This window comes from Primulina tabacum, chromosome 17 (assembly GCF_025594145.1).
Source record: "Primulina tabacum isolate GXHZ01 chromosome 17, ASM2559414v2, whole genome shotgun sequence".
Lineage (NCBI taxonomy): Eukaryota > Viridiplantae > Streptophyta > Magnoliopsida > Lamiales > Gesneriaceae > Primulina > Primulina tabacum.
Genome location: NC_134566.1, coordinates 30,709,916 through 30,730,742, shown reverse-complemented (window position 1 = coordinate 30,730,742; position 20,827 = coordinate 30,709,916). Strand labels below are relative to the sequence as shown.

General features: G+C 35.7%; 1 protein-coding gene across 4 annotated transcripts; it reads right to left on the bottom strand.

Moving 5' to 3' along the window:
• Positions 1-117: 117 nt before the first annotated feature.
• LOC142531507 (ubiquitin carboxyl-terminal hydrolase 26) lies at positions 118-17,991 on the bottom strand. Of its 4 annotated transcripts, none has more exons than XM_075637657.1 (14): positions 17,725-17,991; positions 16,646-17,242; positions 14,359-14,614; positions 13,281-14,038; positions 12,792-12,900; positions 11,467-11,669; positions 10,314-10,598; positions 10,037-10,241; positions 9,606-9,677; positions 9,290-9,517; positions 8,547-8,810; positions 6,965-7,106; positions 5,802-5,971; positions 118-457 (listed from the first exon to the last, which is right to left on the bottom strand). In XM_075637657.1, the coding sequence occupies exons 1-13, from the start codon at positions 17,808-17,810 to the stop codon at positions 5,856-5,858; spliced, it is 3,321 nt and encodes a 1,106-aa protein (XP_075493772.1). In that variant the 5' UTR covers positions 17,811-17,991; the 3' UTR covers positions 118-457; positions 5,802-5,855. The 4 variants fall into 4 exon arrangements, with proteins under 4 accessions (XP_075493772.1, XP_075493774.1, XP_075493775.1 ...); XM_075637659.1 differs by having other exon boundaries at positions 118-447; XM_075637660.1 differs by having other exon boundaries at positions 11,467-11,648.
• Positions 17,992-20,827: the final 2,836 nt, after the last annotated feature.

The window sequence follows — 20,827 nt, the reverse complement described above, 5'->3', positions numbered from 1 at the left end:
CGAATGATCCGTAGATTCCCTTAATATTAGGGATGATAAAATAAATACAAATTTGAAAACCGTTTTGAAAAGTAGATATGAAATGGAGCGGTTCTTGTGTAACACTCAATTTCGTTCAATACTCATAATCTATTACAATTTATCGACTCTACTAACACACGAATTTAACATCAAATTCAACTTCCCAACGGATCATTTTCTTCAATTTTAGGCCCTTGATAATTGTTAAATATACAAAATTTCCCCGTCATCAATGGGACCTAAAACAAACCCCTCTGTTTTACAGGCTAGAAAAGGCAGCCAAGAAAGTGGGGGAAGGATGAACATACAAGGGGCAAAGACATCAAAACAATATTACACGAGGAAACCTACATCCAAACGCATAGATTAATCTTGCACTTTGCGTACACAGGGCTTTGATTGCTGTTTCTTCAGTCAAAATGGCAGCTGAACAAATCTTGAAAACCAAACATGAAATAAGAAAGTCGTACAGGTGGATAACTATGGTAGCAACATAAAGTAAATAGACATAACATGCACAACAACAGATTCATGGTTACTATGTTTAAACTTCGCCATTTTTCTGACATGAAATATAAAGCTTCATAATCCTCGATCTTTCCAGTCAAACCTTGATTGACGAATCAAACAATAAGCTACAGTACTTTAAGAACCTCGAATATTTAACATTGTGCTCATGCTCCTTAAACTACTGGTTTTTTCAACAATTTGAAGTTACAGAGGATTGCATCCCCATGTTAACAGCAGCTAAGGCCATCGTAGGCATTATCACATTTGAATCTGATTTATGAACTTGGCGATTATGCTATAATTGAGAATTTGCTCGTTTTTATTGGAAGAACAATTATAATTCAGATGACAAGGTTTCCAGAAATGACGAGGCTCGAGATTGTCCAGTACATTGAAACATAAAATCTCCAGTCCAATAGCATACAAGGCAGTCCAACCAAACAATATATTCTTAATTTACAGAGAAATGGATGCTGTGCCAACTTTCGAAGCAAATTATGAAGGGAAAAAGATAGCTCTTATGCTAAAATTATTCCCAAAACAATATGGCTAATCAAAACAAACGCTTTAATGAAGCACAGAGGTACGGTAATCAACTTCTCAAAACCAAATACAACAAAGCGTACAACAATAATTTAAGAAGCCAATTTTATTTTAGAAGAAAATAAGCACAAACTACACTTTTTATTTTATAATTTAGAGAGCATTCTGTTAGTCCCACGTGCGAAATTTGAGATAATAAAACCCGAAAATAAAGAATAAAATGGACACCGAGATTTACGTGGAAAACCCCTAAAAATTATTAGGGTAAAAACCACGGGCAAGATGAAAAAAATTCCACTATAATATTTTGTGGTGTACAACTCACTCACTGTGTTTCCAAAGAGAACACACACTCTCTTAATACAGGAGAACAAAATAGCTCACAAATATTATAGAACTAAGCACTCAAATGCTTATAAGATGAGAGAAAACTCGAAGAAGGGATGATTTCAGAATGAAGGGAAGAGCTCTATTTATAGAGCCCCCTGACCGTGTGAATACGCGTTAAAAACGCGTATTCAAACTTTCCACGAAATTTCCGCAGTATCCCACGCATTTATTCCCCTCAATTATTGTATCAAATTTGGCAACTCATTTGCTGACTATGCCCATTTGACTATTCTACCGACATTTCTCCCACTTGGAGATTTGATTGAGAAACAAACACATCTCCAAACATCATTTCAATTTTGTCATTCCCTGCTGCTTATGTTTCCGCTAGACCACTTGAGAATCTACACCACTCAAACTTATCAGTGTTCACTGACTTGGTCAGAAAATCAGCTATGTTTTCTTTCGTATGGATCTTCTGCATATCCACGCTTTTAAAACTGCAGACAATTGTGGCGTTATCTACAACATTGTTTCAAAACTGCAGACAGGTTTGACGTTATCTACAACAGAGGCAGAATACATGGCAGCTACTCAAGGTTGCAAGGAGGCAATATGGATTAAAAGATTATTGGAGGAGATCGGGCACAAACAAGAGAATGTTCCTTTGTTTTGTGACAGTCAGAATGCCTTGCACATCGCAAGGAATTCAGCCTTTCATTCCAGGACTAAACACATTGGAGTACAATTTCACTTGCGCCTTCTTTCAGAGCATACCCTTTTACCACCAATCTAGCACGATACCGCTCCATTTGGTTATTGCCATCACGCTTGATCTTATAGACCCATCTGTTTCCAATGGCTTTCCTTCCTCGTGGTAGTGTAACAAGATCCCAAGTTTTATTCCTGTCTAATGCCTCCAACTCTTCTTGCATTGCTATCATCCACAGAGATACATCCGAGCTTTGAGTAGCCTCGTGGAAACTCGATGGCTCACCATCCTCTGATAATAGACAATATGCAATATTGCTTTCAGTGACATAATCTGAAAGCCAACCTGGTGGTCTTCTGTCTCGAGTTGACTGCCTCACATTGGAAACCTCAGACTCAACATGTTCTTGTTCTTCGTGCTCTGGTACTGCTTCACAAGAAACTTGACCTTCGTCCGTCTTATTTTCCACCTGAAAAATAGTAGTTTCTGAATTTGATGTGCCTTTGTCTCCCTTTACTTTATCTTCTTCGAAGATAACATCCCTGCTGATGACAAGCTTGTGAACAGTAGGATCCCACAAGCGAAACTCCTTTACTCCATCAGCATAACCCAAGAAGATACATTTTCTGGATTTCGAATCCAACTTTGATCTTTCTTGCTCATTGTACAGAACGTACACCGGACTTCCAAATGTATGCAAATGAGAATAATCTGTCGGCTTTCCGGTCCACATCTCCATCAAAGTCTTCAGATCTATCGCCACAGAAGGAGAACGATTGATAATATAACAAGCGGTTTTGACTGCTTCTGCCCAAAATGACTTTTCTAGACCTGCAGTCCTCAACATAGCTCTTGTTTTGTGTAACAAGGTTCTGTTCATCCGCTCCGCCACTCCATTCTGTTGAGGTGTGTAAGCCGTCGTGAATTGTCTCTTGATGCCCTCATGTTGACAATATGCATCAAACTCGTCACTGGTATATTCTCCTCCATTGTCAGTCCTCAGACACTTGATTTTCTTTCATAATCAAGTTCAACCCGCGCTTTGAAATCTTTGAAGATCTGAAAAACATCTGATTTCTTCTTGATTGGATACACCCAACATCTCCTAGAGAAATCATCAATAAACGAGACAAAGTATCTCGCTCCTCCTAGGGATACAACTGGTGCTTGCCAAACATCTGAATGAATCAGCTCCAATATGCTTTTGCTCCTGGCAGTAGAAGTGCCAAACTTTAATCTGTGTTGTTTACTGGTAACACAGTGCTCACAAAAGGATAGTGACACTTTTGTAAGTCCCGGCAGCAGCTTCCGTTCTAAGAGAATTTTCAACCCCCGTTCTGACATATGCCCGAGCTTTCTATGCCACAACACTGTTAATTCTTCTCCTGAACCAATTGATGCAACAGCTAGTTCTGCCTTTTTGTGTGTTTCTCCCAAAAATACATACAGATTTGCAGCAACCTTTTCCGCCTTCATAACCACAAGCGCGCCTTCACAATTTTCATGATCCCGTTCTCGAGCCGAGTTTTGCACCCGATATCATCCAATTGCCCCAAGGACAAAAGATTCTTCGTCAGTCCTTTCACATGTCGTACCTCCTGTATGGTGCGAATGGTGCCATCAAACATTTTAATTTTGACAATACCGACCCCAACGATTTCCAAGGCATGATCATTTCCCATGAATACAAATCCTCCTGAGACTGGTTCATAATGATCAAACCATTCTCTCCGAGACGTCATGTGCCACGTCGCACCTGAATCCATTATCCATGTGTCACAAAATTTGTGTCTGCCTTCTGCAACTGTTGCCGCTTCGCTGAATAATATTTCACCACTGCCTAAAGTACTGGCCACATTTCCTTGAGAACTTTTATCGATACTCGTACACTCTCTCTTGAAGTGCCCTTTACCGCCACATTTAAAGCAGTAAATATTTTTCTTCTTACTTCTTGAATTTGATCTACCTCGTCTTTGACTCCCACTGGAGTCACGGTCCATAAATCTTCCTCTTATCATCGGTAAAGCCTCTGCTTGCTTCGATGTTACCAACCTATCTTCCTTATTCTTGCGCCGGCTTTCTTCTCCGAGAACCGCAGTTAAGACATCGTCGAATCTTAGAAAGCCCATCAGAATATTGTTGGTAATGTTGATGATAAGTTGATCGTATGAATCTGGTAGACTTTGAAGTAGAAGCTCCGCACGTTCATTTTCCCCTATTTTATGCCCCATGGAAGTGAGTTGGGCAAATAGAGTATTTAGTGTATTGATATGGTCGGTCATCGATGAGGATTCCGCCATCCGAAGAGTATAAAGCCTTCTCTTTAGGAAAATCATGTTGTGTAGCGACTTGATCTCGTACATCTTTGTCAGAGTATCCCAGATAACTTTGGCTATTTTTATCTCAGAGATACTTGACAAAACTTCATCAGCTATAGCCAAGTGTAAATTGGCAACAACATTATCATTCATCTCGTTCCACTTTCCATCATCTGTAATCTCCACCGGTCTATCTCCAATAGCCGCCAAGCAATTTTCCTTTCTTAAAACTGCTTGTATCTTTGTTTTCCACAACATAAAATTGCTTCCATTGAACTTTGCTATCTCGTACCTTCCCGTCATTATGTCTACAACAATTTTAGTAGACCAAACAAAATAATCCCGGCTTAAATAAAAAATCTCAAAAAATCTTTTCTGATGTGGAAGATCAATCTAGGCTGCAACCACAGAGCATATTCAGAATTTTAAGAAATTTTAAACCAAGACTCTGATACCACTTGTTGGTCCCACGTGCGGAATTTGAGATAATAAAACCCAAAAATAAAGAATAAAATGGACACCGAGATTTACGTGGAAAACCCCTAAAAATTATTAGGGTAAAAACCACGGGCAAGATGAAAAGAATTCCACTATAATATTTTGTGGTGTATAACTCACTCACTGTGTTTCCAAAGAGAACACACTCTCTTAATACAGAAGAACAAAACAGCTCACAAATATTATAGAACTAAGCACTCAAATGCTTATAAGATGAGAGAAAACTCGAAGAAGGGATGATTTCAGAATGAAGGGGGGAGCTCTATTTATAGAGCCCCCTGACCGTGTGAATACGCGGTAAAAACGCGTATTCAAATTTTCCACGAAATTTCCGCAGTATCCCACGTTTTTATTCCCCTCAATTATTGTATCAAATTTGGCAACTCATTTGCTGACTATGCCCATTTGACTATTCTACCGACACATTCAAAAGTTTGTAAAATTGTAAGAAATGATGTATAGTATTTGATATCTCGGATGACATGCTGTTGTGCAAGAAATCAAGAATGAAGTAATATCAACATAATGTCTATTGATCTTGATGGCTCACATTCAGACATCAACTGAAGAGAATGCCACAGTCGATTCATATGAAATAGCTTAAAGCAGTAAATTCCACATTTCCTAGAGCATGTCAACTTAAAATCAGGATTTGGCTAAGGGAACACTAAAACAGAATTAATCATGCAATAACAAAGTGGCAAAAGATTGTAATACTACCGTGCTATATTGTTTAGTGAGTCAAGAATAACGGTTTTTTCTTCCATTTTATTAAGAGAGCTACTCAATAGACAATAAGTAACATTTTGATGACAAGTACATGAAAAAAGAAGAGATAGAAAATGCAAATAAAAATTGCAGGATCCAACCTGAAATGATAGAAAAACTTTCATGATAATGCCCCTCACAATCCAAAGGAAGGTTCAATAGTTCAAGTATGCTTCGGAGACAGCTTGAGATGAAATAGCTGATGTGAGAAGTGTACCACGAAAACCTTCTTCTGCAACGTGCACCTCCAAATTTGTGTTGGAAACCTCATCTGAATATAAGAAAACTAGGTCATCAAAAGCACGAAACTTAATTTTTTAAAAGGAACAGGACAATTCATTAATTGAGCCAACTGGTCCAATCTTTGACAGTCCAAAGGAAACTGAAGAAGGAACCTAAAGTCTAAAACATAGAATCATTCAATTCACTTTCGCCCAACATCATTTAACATTCTAGTGCTGTAACAATCAATTATTTATACCTTTTGATTAAAGGTAAAAATAAAGAAAAAAATAAAAGAGTAAATCCATGGTCAATGGAAAGAATGATCATCCTGAAAATAGATAAACCAGAAGAAATAGAAGAAGTAATCAGACAATTGGATGCATTTAACTAGGTGAAGAAACATGAGTTGATAGAATGAAGTGGCACTCCAAAATCAGATCTTAAAAATTATGGACTGGAATTTTTTTCAAGTGGATGCAAAAATAATTTAAAAAATCAATTTGGAATGCTTCACAGATGGATGACAAGTATAGGATATAACCCGTACTAAATCAGAAGAAACGCCAAGTATAACATACACAACTGTGTATAACCCATATATCGCTGTGTATGCTACAAGAAGAGTGTTTTTTCCAATGTAGCATATATTAAACCCATATAATATGATTCGCTAGATAAGCATTAAGTTGCAGGCAATTCAAAAGTCTAATTACACGATGGTCAAAGTATAATATTTGTTTCAACTCATTTATTGAGCCTTTATTCTTTTAAAGAAATTAATTTAAATGCAATCTCATCCAACTTAAGTTTGGAAAAAATGAACACTTAGAGAGTTAACATCTGAAGGAAACTTGCACATGAAACAACGGCATGCCTTGAAAAATGCAGCGAACCAATGCAATATACTAAGATAGTGACGACACTGAGTTGAGTAAAATATGGCTGTGCTGAGGTGTCTGAAAAGTGTTGCAAGTAACTTAAACTTCTAACTCTCAAAAAAATTATAATACGGATCATTTCACCAATTTAAACATCTTACCGGCAATATCCCGATTCTCATGAATCTTTGAATCAGTCACCCATAGAATGTCTCCAGGAAAAATATTCATGTCAGCAAGAGAAGCTGTTTCCCCGTCGATTACCCTGGAACCTTTGTGGAGTATTTGGTTTTCCTTAACAACCTGCAGTGAAAAAAAAATTGTATATTAGAATATAATTGTGGTATAAACAAATACAAATGGACCTTTCACCATCAATTATTTCAGATTCTGTTGAAATATAAATTCACATACATGACTTAAAGATACATAACATCATAAAAATTTAGAGAATTGAGATCACCACCCGCTCTTTCATGTTTTTTCAACGCCAACAAAATAATAGAAAGTGAGATCAGTGTTAAGGGGTTTAGCAAACCAATAAAAGGAAATGCAAAACATAACTTCTCTGAAATTCCTAAACCAAATCTTATTTCACCACCTGCCTATAAAATCTAGGGACTTAATTGCAACCAGGAAAATATTAAAGCTGACAAGAGGTACAAGTTTTGTCAGCTTAGTTATATGAATTCATCATAATAATTAAGATTCAAATGCACTAGCAAAACAAAATTTGATCCAATTTATCTCATGAGCCTCTCGACATGTTTGAAGTGATATGTAAAACAGCTTCTTCTTTAAATCAGCCAAACTTCTCCAATAATCCAAACGACTATTCAGACCTTGCACTTTAAGGTTCACTTCAGCTATCTTGAAGCTTTAATGACATTATCATCTAGCAACTCTCAACTTTTCGACCTAGAAAATAGTTAGTTCATCGTGATCTCTTCCACTGGGTTCCACATGATCTTCCTGTCAACATCTTCTACTTAATTACAACTCACCACAACTATCACGAATACAGACAACTGTGAATTCGTTAACAAAAAACAAGCTGTTTCACGAAGACCTTGCTTCTTGTACTCCAACGCACTTTTCCCTAATATGGCCATTGCAAACCATCTCCATAGGCTGGCTAATCTTTCATATTATTGAAACCAGATCAAGCCATTTCTCCTTCAACTCTGTTTACTAAACCTCAAAACACAGTAAAACTATAACTACAAAGCTCATACATCATACAGTGAGCTCAAGTAATGTAGATTGCAGAAACTTATCTTCTATAATTCTTCCAGAAGTGTGTAAAATGCATAATATGTGGCCAATTTCAGTTTCCTTTTTGATCAATAGACCAAACATTATGTTTCCACCTCTGTCATCAGCACTAGTTCCTCACAGATTTATTCCCACCACCCAGGAAAATGAATTATTTTGTTACTTCCCAACTTTTTTTACTACCTTGAATTATCAATATTTGTCAGACCAAGCACTAAAACTTCAAAAACCTTTCACCTACATGAAAATTCAATTTCGATGATATGTATTTCGCTCACATCCTTCCATACCAACTTGTTCACCTCGCATCTCACAACTACGGATAGGGAAACTTAACCATTATGACAGATGCATCTTTAATTCAAACAATTCTAGCTACTGAAGCATTGGTACACCATTGCATCTACCAAATTTGAGGGGAAAAAATCTAACTTCAGAAAGAACAACAAAAGTTTATAAACATCGTACCCCAAAAGTTTCCCAGATCATCATCTTCAGCTGGTAAACCGATGTGGTTCCGGAAACATTCAAATTTACAGAGTTTCCATATGTTGACTTCCTTGAGCGCTTGGAAGTTCGGCGACTAGGTTCTGAAATGCTCCCTGATGCTTCTAAGATTGATTTTGGAGGTTCCTTGCCACTAATTAAACACACACATATATCTTCATTGGAATAATGAAGTTTTCTCATCAATTCAGAACATTCCCTCTCGCCAATGCACTCCTCGCAAACCTACATAAAAAGAAAGATGCTTGATAAAATGAAATACTCTACAGCTGAGTTGAATATATATGTCGCGGAGGGCTCATTTCAAACCTTCTAAGCGAACATACTATTTTTAACGCATAGTCGCATACATTAATTAAATTACCAACACTTTGACAGGAAAAATAAGGAATACATAGAAAGAACAACATAATGAGTTTTGTTTTACTTCTCCACATATCCCACAAATGAACATTCAAACACATATATGCACAAATTATGGCAGCCCGATATGTGGCATTGGCTTTGTTATATGCAGTACACATATGTAATTGGCTTTATTGGGAAACTAAGGGTAAAATATGACAAATATTGCATCTATTATGTACATCATCAGTTAGGAAACTTGAGGGATGAGGCTGGATATTAAGGAGGGGGCCCACAAGCTAAATAATTTCTCTCTTTCATGTTAAGCATACAAATGAAGGATGGGATTTTAATTTCACCTGTGGAGAAGTCTTAACAAGAAGCCTTCGAGATGATCCATTATGTATTCCATCATTTATACGTAAATGCTCCTCCGGAATTGACATATCGATGCAAGTCCCAATATTATCATCCCTCACATCACTGTCAATCTCGATTTTGGCCGAAATACCTTTCGACTCCGTACCATCCCAATCTTCACAGAATAATCTCCAATCATCCTCCGCAATGATTGTCATTCCATCTGTCTAAAATAGAAGATCAAAAATAGGAAATGTAGCACTAGACTATTGAAGGTGTTGGCAACTTAGACAAGTAACTGCAGCTTAGACTTACAACAGATGGTTTTTGGAAAATAAGGTCCCTCTTCCAGAGGAGTTCAGGTGGTCTTCCGAGAAGCTTACTGTGCTGATTCACATAAAGAAAAGAGTAAGAGACAGAAGTCAGTACGCATACTACCAATGATCAGATAGAAAGAAATAGGTCAAGAATCGATTTGCCCATCTCTAGTTTAACTCACAACTGCAAAACTACTAGGAACATATTTTTTAAGTATCAATAGATGCATGCATAAGGAAATTATTGAAGATAATCACAAGAGGGTTGACCAACTTAAATAATCCCAAAGGTTCTTCACTCGAGGCTTATAAAATCTCTTTAATTATAATAGAGAAATGTGCAAAAAGAAAAAGAAACATAATGAAGTTCCGTTAACCTGGTCGGGTACCGTTTTTTACAAAAATAATCAATACGGAGTCATGGATAACCTTTTCACATAGCAGCATATCAACAACACTGTTGAGTGCATCAAGTTCTGCAGAAGAAGCATTCTTCCCACCAGCATTGACATAGCTTCTCCATTTTGAAAGCCAATATGAGGGAACTAAATAGTATTTTATTTGCGGACATAGTGCAATGTTTTTATTCATGCATAACTTTTCATGATTCAGCCTCTGCTTCAACTTGAACTCTCTGCAGCATCAGCAACAAGTAAGCTAAATAAACACATTCACACCTTCCAACATAAAAAATACTTTGGGTGACCTTAAACTGTCTTCCGAATACGCTGCTTCTGTTAATTCAATGCCACATGTGGCACATGGTTCAGATTCAGAAGAGAAAGTAGAACGACCCACAGAATCATCAGGCTTCACTTCCATAGCAGTCTCTTGAAAAAACATCCAGAGACTCTCGGGCACCAGTATGCGTTTAGCACCAGCAGCTATTTCAGGCATAAGTTCACCATGGGGACACCTAATCGAAGCTGTTGGTCCAGAATCTGCATCACAAGGCAAGTCTATGTTTTTCCTTCGTAGCCATTGCTGCAACCTGAAAAGTACAACCACAAAAAGGAAACTGCAAATAAAAAACAGAGGCCAAGATTCATTACCAAAAAATCAGCTAATGTTATCAGCTCATGTCGAATTGCAAAACACACTGGCAATAAAGAAAGGAACGTCTAGAGGATGCTTTCAAAATGGAGCAAACAACTAAGTTAGGAAAAGTTCCTTAGACTTCAGCATATCAGCGAAGACCAATATATCCTCCCTTGCACAATATGATTTCAATTACTATTGGCTTAGCATGCAAAAAAAGTGATGGGCTCTTGCAACCAACTATGGTTCTTATTTAAGAAAACTTGTGGCTTAACTGTAAAATCATTTTATTTCGTTTTTCTCTCATTTAAGTCATCTCCCTTATTATTGTGACAGGATCCTAGATTATTTCATCCAACATAAATCAGGAAACAGACATGGAATATGGCATGTCCTAAAATAGTAATATTTCATGTTTCCTATGTCAAAATAATAATCAGAATCAGGTAGGTAGTCTAAAATTATAAACTTCACAGTTGTTTATAAAGATGCAATAAAGTTAGATATGTTTCTTCTCTTTTTAGGGAAGAGTTGAGTTCTATATGTGTTTCTCTAGTTTGGCATTTTTTTGTTCACTAACCAATATCAATGTACTTTCGATTCTTACACTTTAACAGTTCCTTAAACACAATTCGGAAAATAATACGTGCAGGTACTTAAAAAACATGTAAATAATCAAAATCTGAGTCACAATTCAGGCAGACAAGTAGCCCAAACCCACAGATATACCCTTATAATAGTAACAAAAAACAAAAGAACAGATATAGGATGACATACTGAGTGGACGGCCAAGTTAACCCTTGTCTATATATAGGACATACCATGACTTGGAGATATAATATAACTTGCCATCTAAATGCTCCCCAGAAAGCGCTGCCTCTGCAAGCTCTTTCATTAATAATCTCTGATCCCTGTAGACATTTGCGCGTGCCATATTGCGCCCCATCTCGAAAATACAGTCAGTGCAGTAGTCATCCTTGGTCAATGTTGGACCCCCACCATACTTGTCACAACAATCAGAGAACTATGTTTAGGAAGAGAGACATGCACAAGAAGAAAAAATACTAAACCTGAAAGATGATGCAATCTTTAACAATTCTATAATTCATATGCAACACACATAATCATACAAATAACTAGTTACCTAGTCATAGAACTTTGAAGCAGTGGTAAAAACATATTTTGCAATCTTGAATACGACGACGTGTCAAAATCATTTGAAACTTCCAGAATTGTGAGAATTTCATTTTTGCAAGATAATCATCGAGAAATAATACATAAATTCACAACATTTTATTCAAAATAATCTTATCAACGTTCAAGCTTCTACATTTTCCATAAATATAAATCAGCAAATTGACTGCATAAAAATGAGGTAAAACCACAACTTTTCAACACTACTCTTGTAACTGTCATGCAAATCAAACACCCAACATTGCCCCGGCATGACTCCAATTTTCAACATAACTTGTGATATTGTCTCCCCAAAGAGGCGAGGATTGAAGTGTGTGCATGTGAATCAGAATCTACATAGTCCTGATCTGAATTCATGTTTTAGGTCCTAAAATTATACATACACGTCACTCATGATTTCTTGCTCTTGCAAGTGTTTAGAAGGAAAGTGACTGAAGGGACCAAATGAATCCCAATGTTTATGCAATTATCCACACAAAATCTCAAAATAAAAGACAATATGCATTTCTTACCCTACATTATTTGACCTCATGAAAGCTAAAAAAATTGGAGAACAAAATGCAAAGTAACCTAACTGATTATAACTAATTGGCATCACAAGATTCATGTATTTTTCATTGTCTTATTAGGAAAGTGACAACACTCTCAAATTGGTTTATACAAGTAGATAAACCCTGTTCGCTACAAGTGCCAAAAGTATTAAATTTGTCAGTGAAGGAACAGAACAAAAATTCAAAAGCTTTAGAGAATATTATAGCAATGGATACACTAGATGGAATTTTAAAGACTACAAAAGAATGCTGGACTCATAGAAAGGAGCTGATGCAAGAGCAACAAATTAGATTTACTGACAAGAGTTACATTTGCTTCAGATAAATATTCCAAGTGAATTATCTGGCATTTAAAATTGCATCGCACAGTTGATCATGAAGAGGGGGCCACACGATGATACCTGAGAATATAAATTGGTCCAAGCTTCAGCTGACAATCGCTTCGCACAGCTGATACTTGATAGTGGCAACTTTCCATGCAAGCATAGAATAGAGGTGTTGTCAATAATCCTGCAAACATTAAACTTCGGGATCAATATTTATCCTCTCCAATTAAAAAGTCATAACGAAGTCCCTGGAAGTGACACCGTAAGTGTTACCTATACTTACGAATGAAAATTATATTGCAGAAGCTAAGAGTTTGAAAGGAAAGAACCCCATTCTATAAATCACAAAATACCCAAAAATTAAATAGGCTGTAGCTACAGAGCTATTTCAGTTTCCTTCCCTTTTGACACCATTAGCAACATAAGTGAAGTTAAATGATTCAAAGGGTGTTGGCATAAAAATTAAACTAGCACTCAGCTTTTTCATCCAACTGAAAGGATGGAAACTTTAATGAAAAGGCGTGCTTCCAAACAAAATATCAGGACAAGGAGATAACAACTTACGAAGGCATCGCACTGTCAGTCCAATGACGAAGCCAGTCGGAGGAAATCCAGAAGTAAGGTGTTTCAAGTGGTTGAACTGGAGCCTTAGAAAGAACTAAACGCACCTCTTGCCGCCGTACCATAATGTGATTTAACATGAATTCCTTCTTTGACTTGTATTGTTCACAAGAATCAAGATATGCTGCATTCGACAGCTCGATGTCCTCTAAAATATGGAACGGAAGAGAACCATCAGTTTCTTGTGAAACTAGAGAACTATCACTCTCTATTTTGTGTTCGAGAGACTGTGCAGCAGTTCTTTGACTGTTACCCTTAGAAGCCTTGAGAGCATACATTAGCATGTATGCATCAACAGATGAGAATGTTTTTGAATGATGAATACCATTTGATTCTAAAGAGTGCGGCTGATTGACATTCATATTACTATCATCTAGAAGAGTGTCCTTTTCTTTCACAGAAGATGAGTAGTCAACTGGCTCATTTTGTCCAATGTTAACAGTAGAAATTGAAGAAGTGGGCCCAAATGGTTCTTGACCTAAGTTTGAAACCATTTCATCATCAAATTCCCACCATTCATCAGTGTTATCATCTTTAACATGAGCTGTATAGTGGCCACTATTGACAGCAGAACCCTTGTGTATCAAGACAGCTGACAAATCATATACCAAATTCAATTCCGAACAGTCTGACAGCCTTTGGGCCATGTTAAGTTCTCCAGGAAAATGAAACAGAGAGGTGATCTTTTTCTTTGCAGTTGTCTGCAAAGAAAAAATAGAAATGATTCATAAATAAAGAAGATCAAATAATTCAGAACATGTGTTTCATTAGCAACAGAAACTTAACCATCAAGTGCCATATGAGTCCTTATCACCCTAAATATGAAGACAAGAACGAGCCTTAAAGTAAATATAAGGTTTGTGTTATGAGACAACTCTTGTTGAACATAAGCAGAAGCCAGATTAAGGTTTGACGTCCCCAATTAAATTCAACAAAAAACGAGCACAGTTTCAGAGAACAGTGACCAACATGACTGAAAGTTTATTGAAAAGGAACAGCATAAGTGAGCAATATCTATTACATTTGGAAGGAATACACAACGCTTGAGCTGAAAATTTAGAACAGCAGGCAGCGAACGCAACTTGATGCTGCGGGTAGCATCAGCTCGAGTAGCACATGCATCACAGTAAAATTGATTGTCCCCATGAAGCTCTTCTATGCTGAAGTAATCGTCCAAGCTCTCATCTAAACTCTTCAAACCTTTAACATTTAACTCCAGTCCATAAAAATCTTCAATTTTTGATGAAGCTTCAGACTCATTCCCACATTTCGAGCACCTAAATTTGACAAGAGCGAAAAAGAAAGAAGGGCTTGGTCATTTCACTACAAACAAATGCAACTATTGGAAAACCAAAAACAAAAAAAAACAACACATGGACAAGCCAATACTCCACTGCAAACTACACGGTTAATTACAATAAAATAGAAATTTTACCAAGACTTTAATAAATAAAATAATAACTATCTGAAATGGTACAATTATGGAAAAAAATAGAAGATAATTGATGCATAAGCAAACTATTCCAGAGAACATTTGATGTAAGAAGTTTGCATCTTATGCAATTATTAACAAAAATAAAAAAAAAAAATAAGAATACTACAAAATATATGGAAATCCTGACATGAGGGACACTGCATTATTGCCCCTGTCCGAAATGGATTGGCAATACCAATCAATCTCACCGAACAAACTCCTTGTCAAAGCCGTGAGGTTATGTTCAATTCATCGCAGCTCATCACGCCTCGAAGTCAAATGGCAAAAAGTCTCTATGCAGATTCCTCCGTCCCTCTTCTTAAAATTTGCAAGCATTAGTTTATTGGTGTGTGTAGGCAAAGTATAGTCAGCAAACTAAAGAGCGCAATAAGAAGAATAAAATGTGGTAGAGGGGTTACTTTGAGGACTGAAAGTACTATTAGCCTACAAGTTTATTACGTGATGAGTAGATACTTTTAATGATGGCCATTATTCAGACAAGGTAGGTGACTGGTGAGTTAAGAAACGTGTAGTCGTAAAGGACTTCAGAGTGTGACAACAATCTGGTCTCAGGCTTTGGCAAAATTATTAGTTCCAACAGCACATCAAATGCGAGTACATATCATATCCTTGTGTTAACAAGATGTTTCTCTCTCGCACTCATAGTTACTTAGGGCGCAAAACGCACTAAGCGCTAGGATATCTTGGAGCCGGAGGCGAAAGGCGAGACGCAAGCTTTATCGAAGTAAAGCGCATTTGGCATAAATTTTAAAATTCAATATGTATAAAGTGACTTATACTATAATATTACATAAATTAAATATTTTTCACAAACAATATTAAAAAAATTCATAAATAGATAATATAACGAAAATCATAACAAAAAAAAAAATTATCTAAAATTCATTAGTAAGTCATAAATTCATAGCATATTATGAAAAAATACTTCAAATATCTAAATTATCAAATTCATCTTCATCCTTCTCAACTATATCAACATCATCATCTTCCAAAACAATGGTAAATCATGATCGTAGGAGAAATTAGATCATTGAATGACAAGGACTTACCTTGTGCTGAAAAACATATTTGTGTCACAGTGACTTGTATCTCTCTTCAAATATATCTTCTTGTTTTTTTGTTTTAGTTTTTTTTCTTTTTTTATTTAACTAAAAAACATCATTTAATCTATAATGGTGATAATGTAAGTATCTGAAACATTGTAGATAATCGTATTCAATAAAATGAGTGACAACAGCGGGAGACTACAATAAAAGGGCTTCTAAACTCTCATAAAAAATTCTTGCATAAATGAGTGACTTTAGGTTTTTTATATCATTAAATAACCATAAATTTTGCTAATTGGGCTTCAAAATTGGTTAGGTTTAAGTTAATTTTATTTACCTAAAAAAGTGCACGCTTCTGCGCCTCTCGAATACCTAGCATTTGGGCAGAGGCGCACGCATTAAGCACGATTGTTTCAAGTGTTGCGCCTGGGTATATTACCCAGGCACAATGGATGAGCTTGGCTGCGCTAGTCACCTAGGCACAGCCAGGTGTAGGCTTTTAATAACTATGCTCGCACTCCATTTCCTTTGTAACTGCTAAAGCTTAGGTCAGAAATTCTAAAGCAAAAACAACAAAAATCCTTTCTAGGCATACTCAACTGATGCCAACCTTTCTTTTTTTTCAGCTTCGCGCTATATAAATCTTCTGTTTATGAGCCACTTCTATGAACCTGTATATGCCAATATCAAGAAGAAAGATCTTGGCATTGTGTATGTTAAAGTACGAAAAATAAAATAAAACAAAAAAACAGGATAATACATCTAACCTGGTCACATGAGAAACGCCGCCCCGGAAAAGGTCTTGTACAATGGTTCTAGCTTTGGAAACCTTGGACTGGCTCAGGCATCTCTCGAGCAAAGAAAAAAGCAAGGTGAGAAACTCATGGCTATCCTGTTGAATGCTATTATCCAGTTCTAAAGTCTGGATAAATGGTGCTGAATCCACAAAAGCCATCTTACTAGAATGGAGCTTCGCAAAAAGCCGAACAAGGTTATTTAACACAGGCTCTCCTTCCAGAATTTGTGGTTCGACAGAGAAAACACCTTCCCTGAAAGATTTATTCATGAACAGGCATTGAAGTATGCTGTTAGCATAGCAAGTGGCACCAAGATTTGTGAGGCCTGCAGGGGTACTGGATGATGAACGAAGGTCTTTGGATGGGTCAGGACCAAGAGAATTTACTATTTCCGATGTCTTCTGCCACAACCCAGATTTCCGACTTCCATTGGGAGGTGGAATCAATCCACAGAAACAATTAGGGTTATCCTTGGAGTTCACACGACACCCTTGACAAACAGGCCTCCATACATTATATAACTGACGCACATCATCCTCTGTCACTGTTTTAGTTAAAATAATTTTCCTACACAAATATAAAACAGTTCACACTCAATATAAAGATTTGCAACAAACTGAATTCTTGAGATGCAAAATGCTACTAGTCGACAAATCTTCTTTTCAGCTTCAACGCGCCTCAAATCTCTTCCTCGGTATAACACAAACGTCAAATTCTGTTTCTTGCACTGGTCAGACTAAAGTTCTCATTTTTTTCATTCCTCATCGATAGATTTCACACAAAAGTTTAAATCAGGCAGGAAATTACAGTGCCTGAGTTAAATGCAGCCTCTTCAATACCAATGTGAAAATATAAATTATACTGCGCTAAATTTCAGATCACATAAATCAAACCTTCGCTAAAAATTCTCGCAGTTTTTCCAGCATAACGCTAGCATATATTGCAGCAACAATTTACGAACGCATTCGACGTTAACAGAAACGATGACGAACAAAATAAATAAATAGTCAGCAAGATACGTTTCTTTATCAAAAGTGAATCATCTTTACCTAAAGCTTTCAGTTGTCGCCTCAGCAGTTTCGTCCGGCCTGCTCCTCTTATTCTTACTCCTCGTCGTCGGCCGATGATGCCCCATATATTTTTTAAAATTGATCACCGAAAATTTCAGGGAAAAATATCCCAGATTTTCTTAATAATTCTTCTCAAATTTCTTCTGATAAAATCTTCCTCCGTGATGACTCGCGATTAGAAACCAAATCGTCGGAACGATCGAAAGTAGAGGTTTTGGGATTACAAGTATTTAGGGCTATATATATGTATGTACGTGTATCTATATATAATATTTTTTTTTGTTCGTAATATTAATAATTAATATTTTTACAGAAAAATGATTTTCTCAACTCTCCTTTTTTTTATTATCCGATGAATTTTGATTTTCCCTCTTTTGTTTTCCTGTTGACGAATGGAGGGAAAAAAAGCGAGGGAACGAGGAGATTGGATCAGGTGTTTTCGGTGCATATAATCCTATCCTGTCTCTAAAAATTTGATAATATAAACAAGAGTAGGTATCTTATGACAGATCTAACATTACCGATATTCACAATACAATCATTTTAGCATAAAAAGTAATATTTTTTTATGAATAACCCAAATAAAATATCCGCCTCACAAAATACGACTCGTGAGACCGTCTCACGCAGTTTTTGCTTATAAATAAACGGGAAAATGAAGAAGAATTTCCAAAGTTTTTTTTATAAAAAATAAAATTCTTTTTACTATTAATCTGATAAATTAACTTTTCTCCATTTTTTAATTATTATGATTTTGAATATTATGTAATACAAGATTCATTTATAATTTCAAAATCGAATTGTCCATATGTTACAAATCTAGCAAGTGCACAACTAATAATATTTTTATGAGTTTGTATTTAATCATAATTTCTATGCAGTTTTCTATTATGTACAATATGTTTCAAGAATAACCATGGACAAAACACATAATTGAATGAAAATTAGACTTGCACTGAAGAGCATTACATAAAACTCACCAACTAAGGTCCAAAGTTTATGATGAAATATCATGTCTGTGGTTTGATAGATGTTATACATATCATCATCCACTCAATACATGATAAGTGTGATGAGTGATAAATCATAATCACTCAATCTTACATCATGATGAGTGAGTGGCCATGATTTTTATCTACTCAACATATGTATCATGTGCTGAGCTAATCAAAACACTCTTCATATAAGTAACATGAACAAAACCTAAGTTCTAGGTTGGGGATGTGTCAATGTAATGCCAATGGCAGTGCAACTTAACATATATTTAATTGGGAGTAGGTCTCTTGTGAGACGGTCTCACGAATTTTTAACTGTGAGACGGGTCAATTCTACCGATATTCACAATAAAAAGTAATACTTTTAGCATAAAAATTAATACTTTTTCATGTATGACCCAAATAAGATATCTGTCTCATAATATACGACCCGTGAGACCGTCTCACGTAATTTTTTGTCTTTAATTAGAGGCAACTTTTGTTAAATAATAAGTGACGATATTAGTAGTTGATCTCCAAATTTTCTCAATTTAGATTTAGATTATATATTTTTTAAAAACTTTATCACGTGTCCTCTATAAGTAGAATTACTTTTGTTTCGACAACAAATTAAATTGATGGGAACGTTTTTAGTTTTACGTCATAATTTAATGTGTTATAGTAGTCGTGTTTCATATTCTGATGCTTAACGTGTCATGTCCATAATATTTACTATTATTGAGATTTAAAGGTCGTAATTATTGATAATCTTGAACAAATTAATAAAAATATTCATCCTTTCATTTAACAAGAATCATCACAAAAGCCATAATGTTATAAAAATACTTGTAAAATATATTATAATAAATTCATAACGTATATAACTACCATGTAATATTTTATTGCTTTCCTAAATTCTCAAAACTTATTAGATCATTTCTCTCATGGTTTATATATTTCAGTTTTGGCAAAAACTTATGTTAGACGGTCTCACGTATCGTATTTTGTGAGACGGATCTCTTATTTGAGTCATCCATGAAAAAAATATTACTTTTTATGCTAAGAGTATTACTTTTTATTGTGAATATCGGTAGGGTTGACCCGTCTCACAGATAAATATTCGTGAGACCGTATCACAAGAGATCTAATCTTCAGTTTTATAGAATATTGTTAGAAATCTTGAACCTATTTGCGAGTTATTCGAATTATTGTCGGATAATAAAGTTCGACAATGAAAGTTCGAAAACTCAAAACGTCATAAAACTTTAAATACATATATATTTAATATCTTGAATTCTAAATTGGATAAATTTTACAAAATCAACTAGACTCATAAAATATGTTATTATATAATTATCTCTATATTCATATCTCAGGTCGTTTTTTTTTTAAAAAAAAACTTTTATAATTTATAAGAGGCCAGGTCGTTTTTTTTTTTTATATAAATATTATATAATTTCCAAGAGGTCATATGATAGTCTGATACTCTTATAACAATTTGAGTTAAGTGTTTTTTACAATGAATACAGTTAAGAAATAGTTGATATAAAAGCTTACTGTGTAACTCACTTATTTGATGAATAAAAATAATAACCGAGTAAAATATAGATTGTTAGGATCAAACATTTACCACCAGAACAATCGATATAGTTGTTAATAAGACACGACTTTTTTCTTATACTCGTGGTAGTGCATGCGGTTAATTATCTTAGTAGCACTCTCATTCATACATTGTTTAGCCTAAAATTTCTCCAAATAAGTATGTAAATATACATATTGGGAGACTTGAACTTATGATCTTGCTCTGATACCAATTGTTAGGATCAAGCGCTTACCACCAGGGCCAAAAGCTATAGTTGTCATGAATGCATAACTTTATTTCTTTATACTACTGACATTGAAGAATGCTCATACTTGGGTGCTAATATGTATGTTAGGCTCGTGAGTCAGATAAGATGCGTGCCTATCTGCTGGTGATGTCTCGTGCCTCTTATAGATAAGTTTTATCATTTCCCTATATGTCCCCACCCATTTTTTAGTGTTCAAGTGGCCTAGGCACCTGGATCTAGAGACAATAAAACATTTGAGATACGAACTCTTTTTAGACT

Excerpts from the sequence above, each read along its gene's own strand:
- LOC142531507 (XM_075637657.1), bottom strand. The coding sequence starts at position 17,810 with ATGGGGCATCATCGGCCGACGACGAGGAGTAAGAATAAGAGGAGCAGG. Across the intron at positions 12,901-13,280 it reads ACTGACAGTGCGATGCCTTC|GATTATTGACAACACCTCTA; the intron begins GTAAGTTGTTAT and ends TAATGTTTGCAG. Across the intron at positions 5,972-6,964 it reads TGAGAATCGGGATATTGCCG|ATGAGGTTTCCAACACAAAT; the intron begins GTAAGATGTTTA and ends TCTTATATTCAG.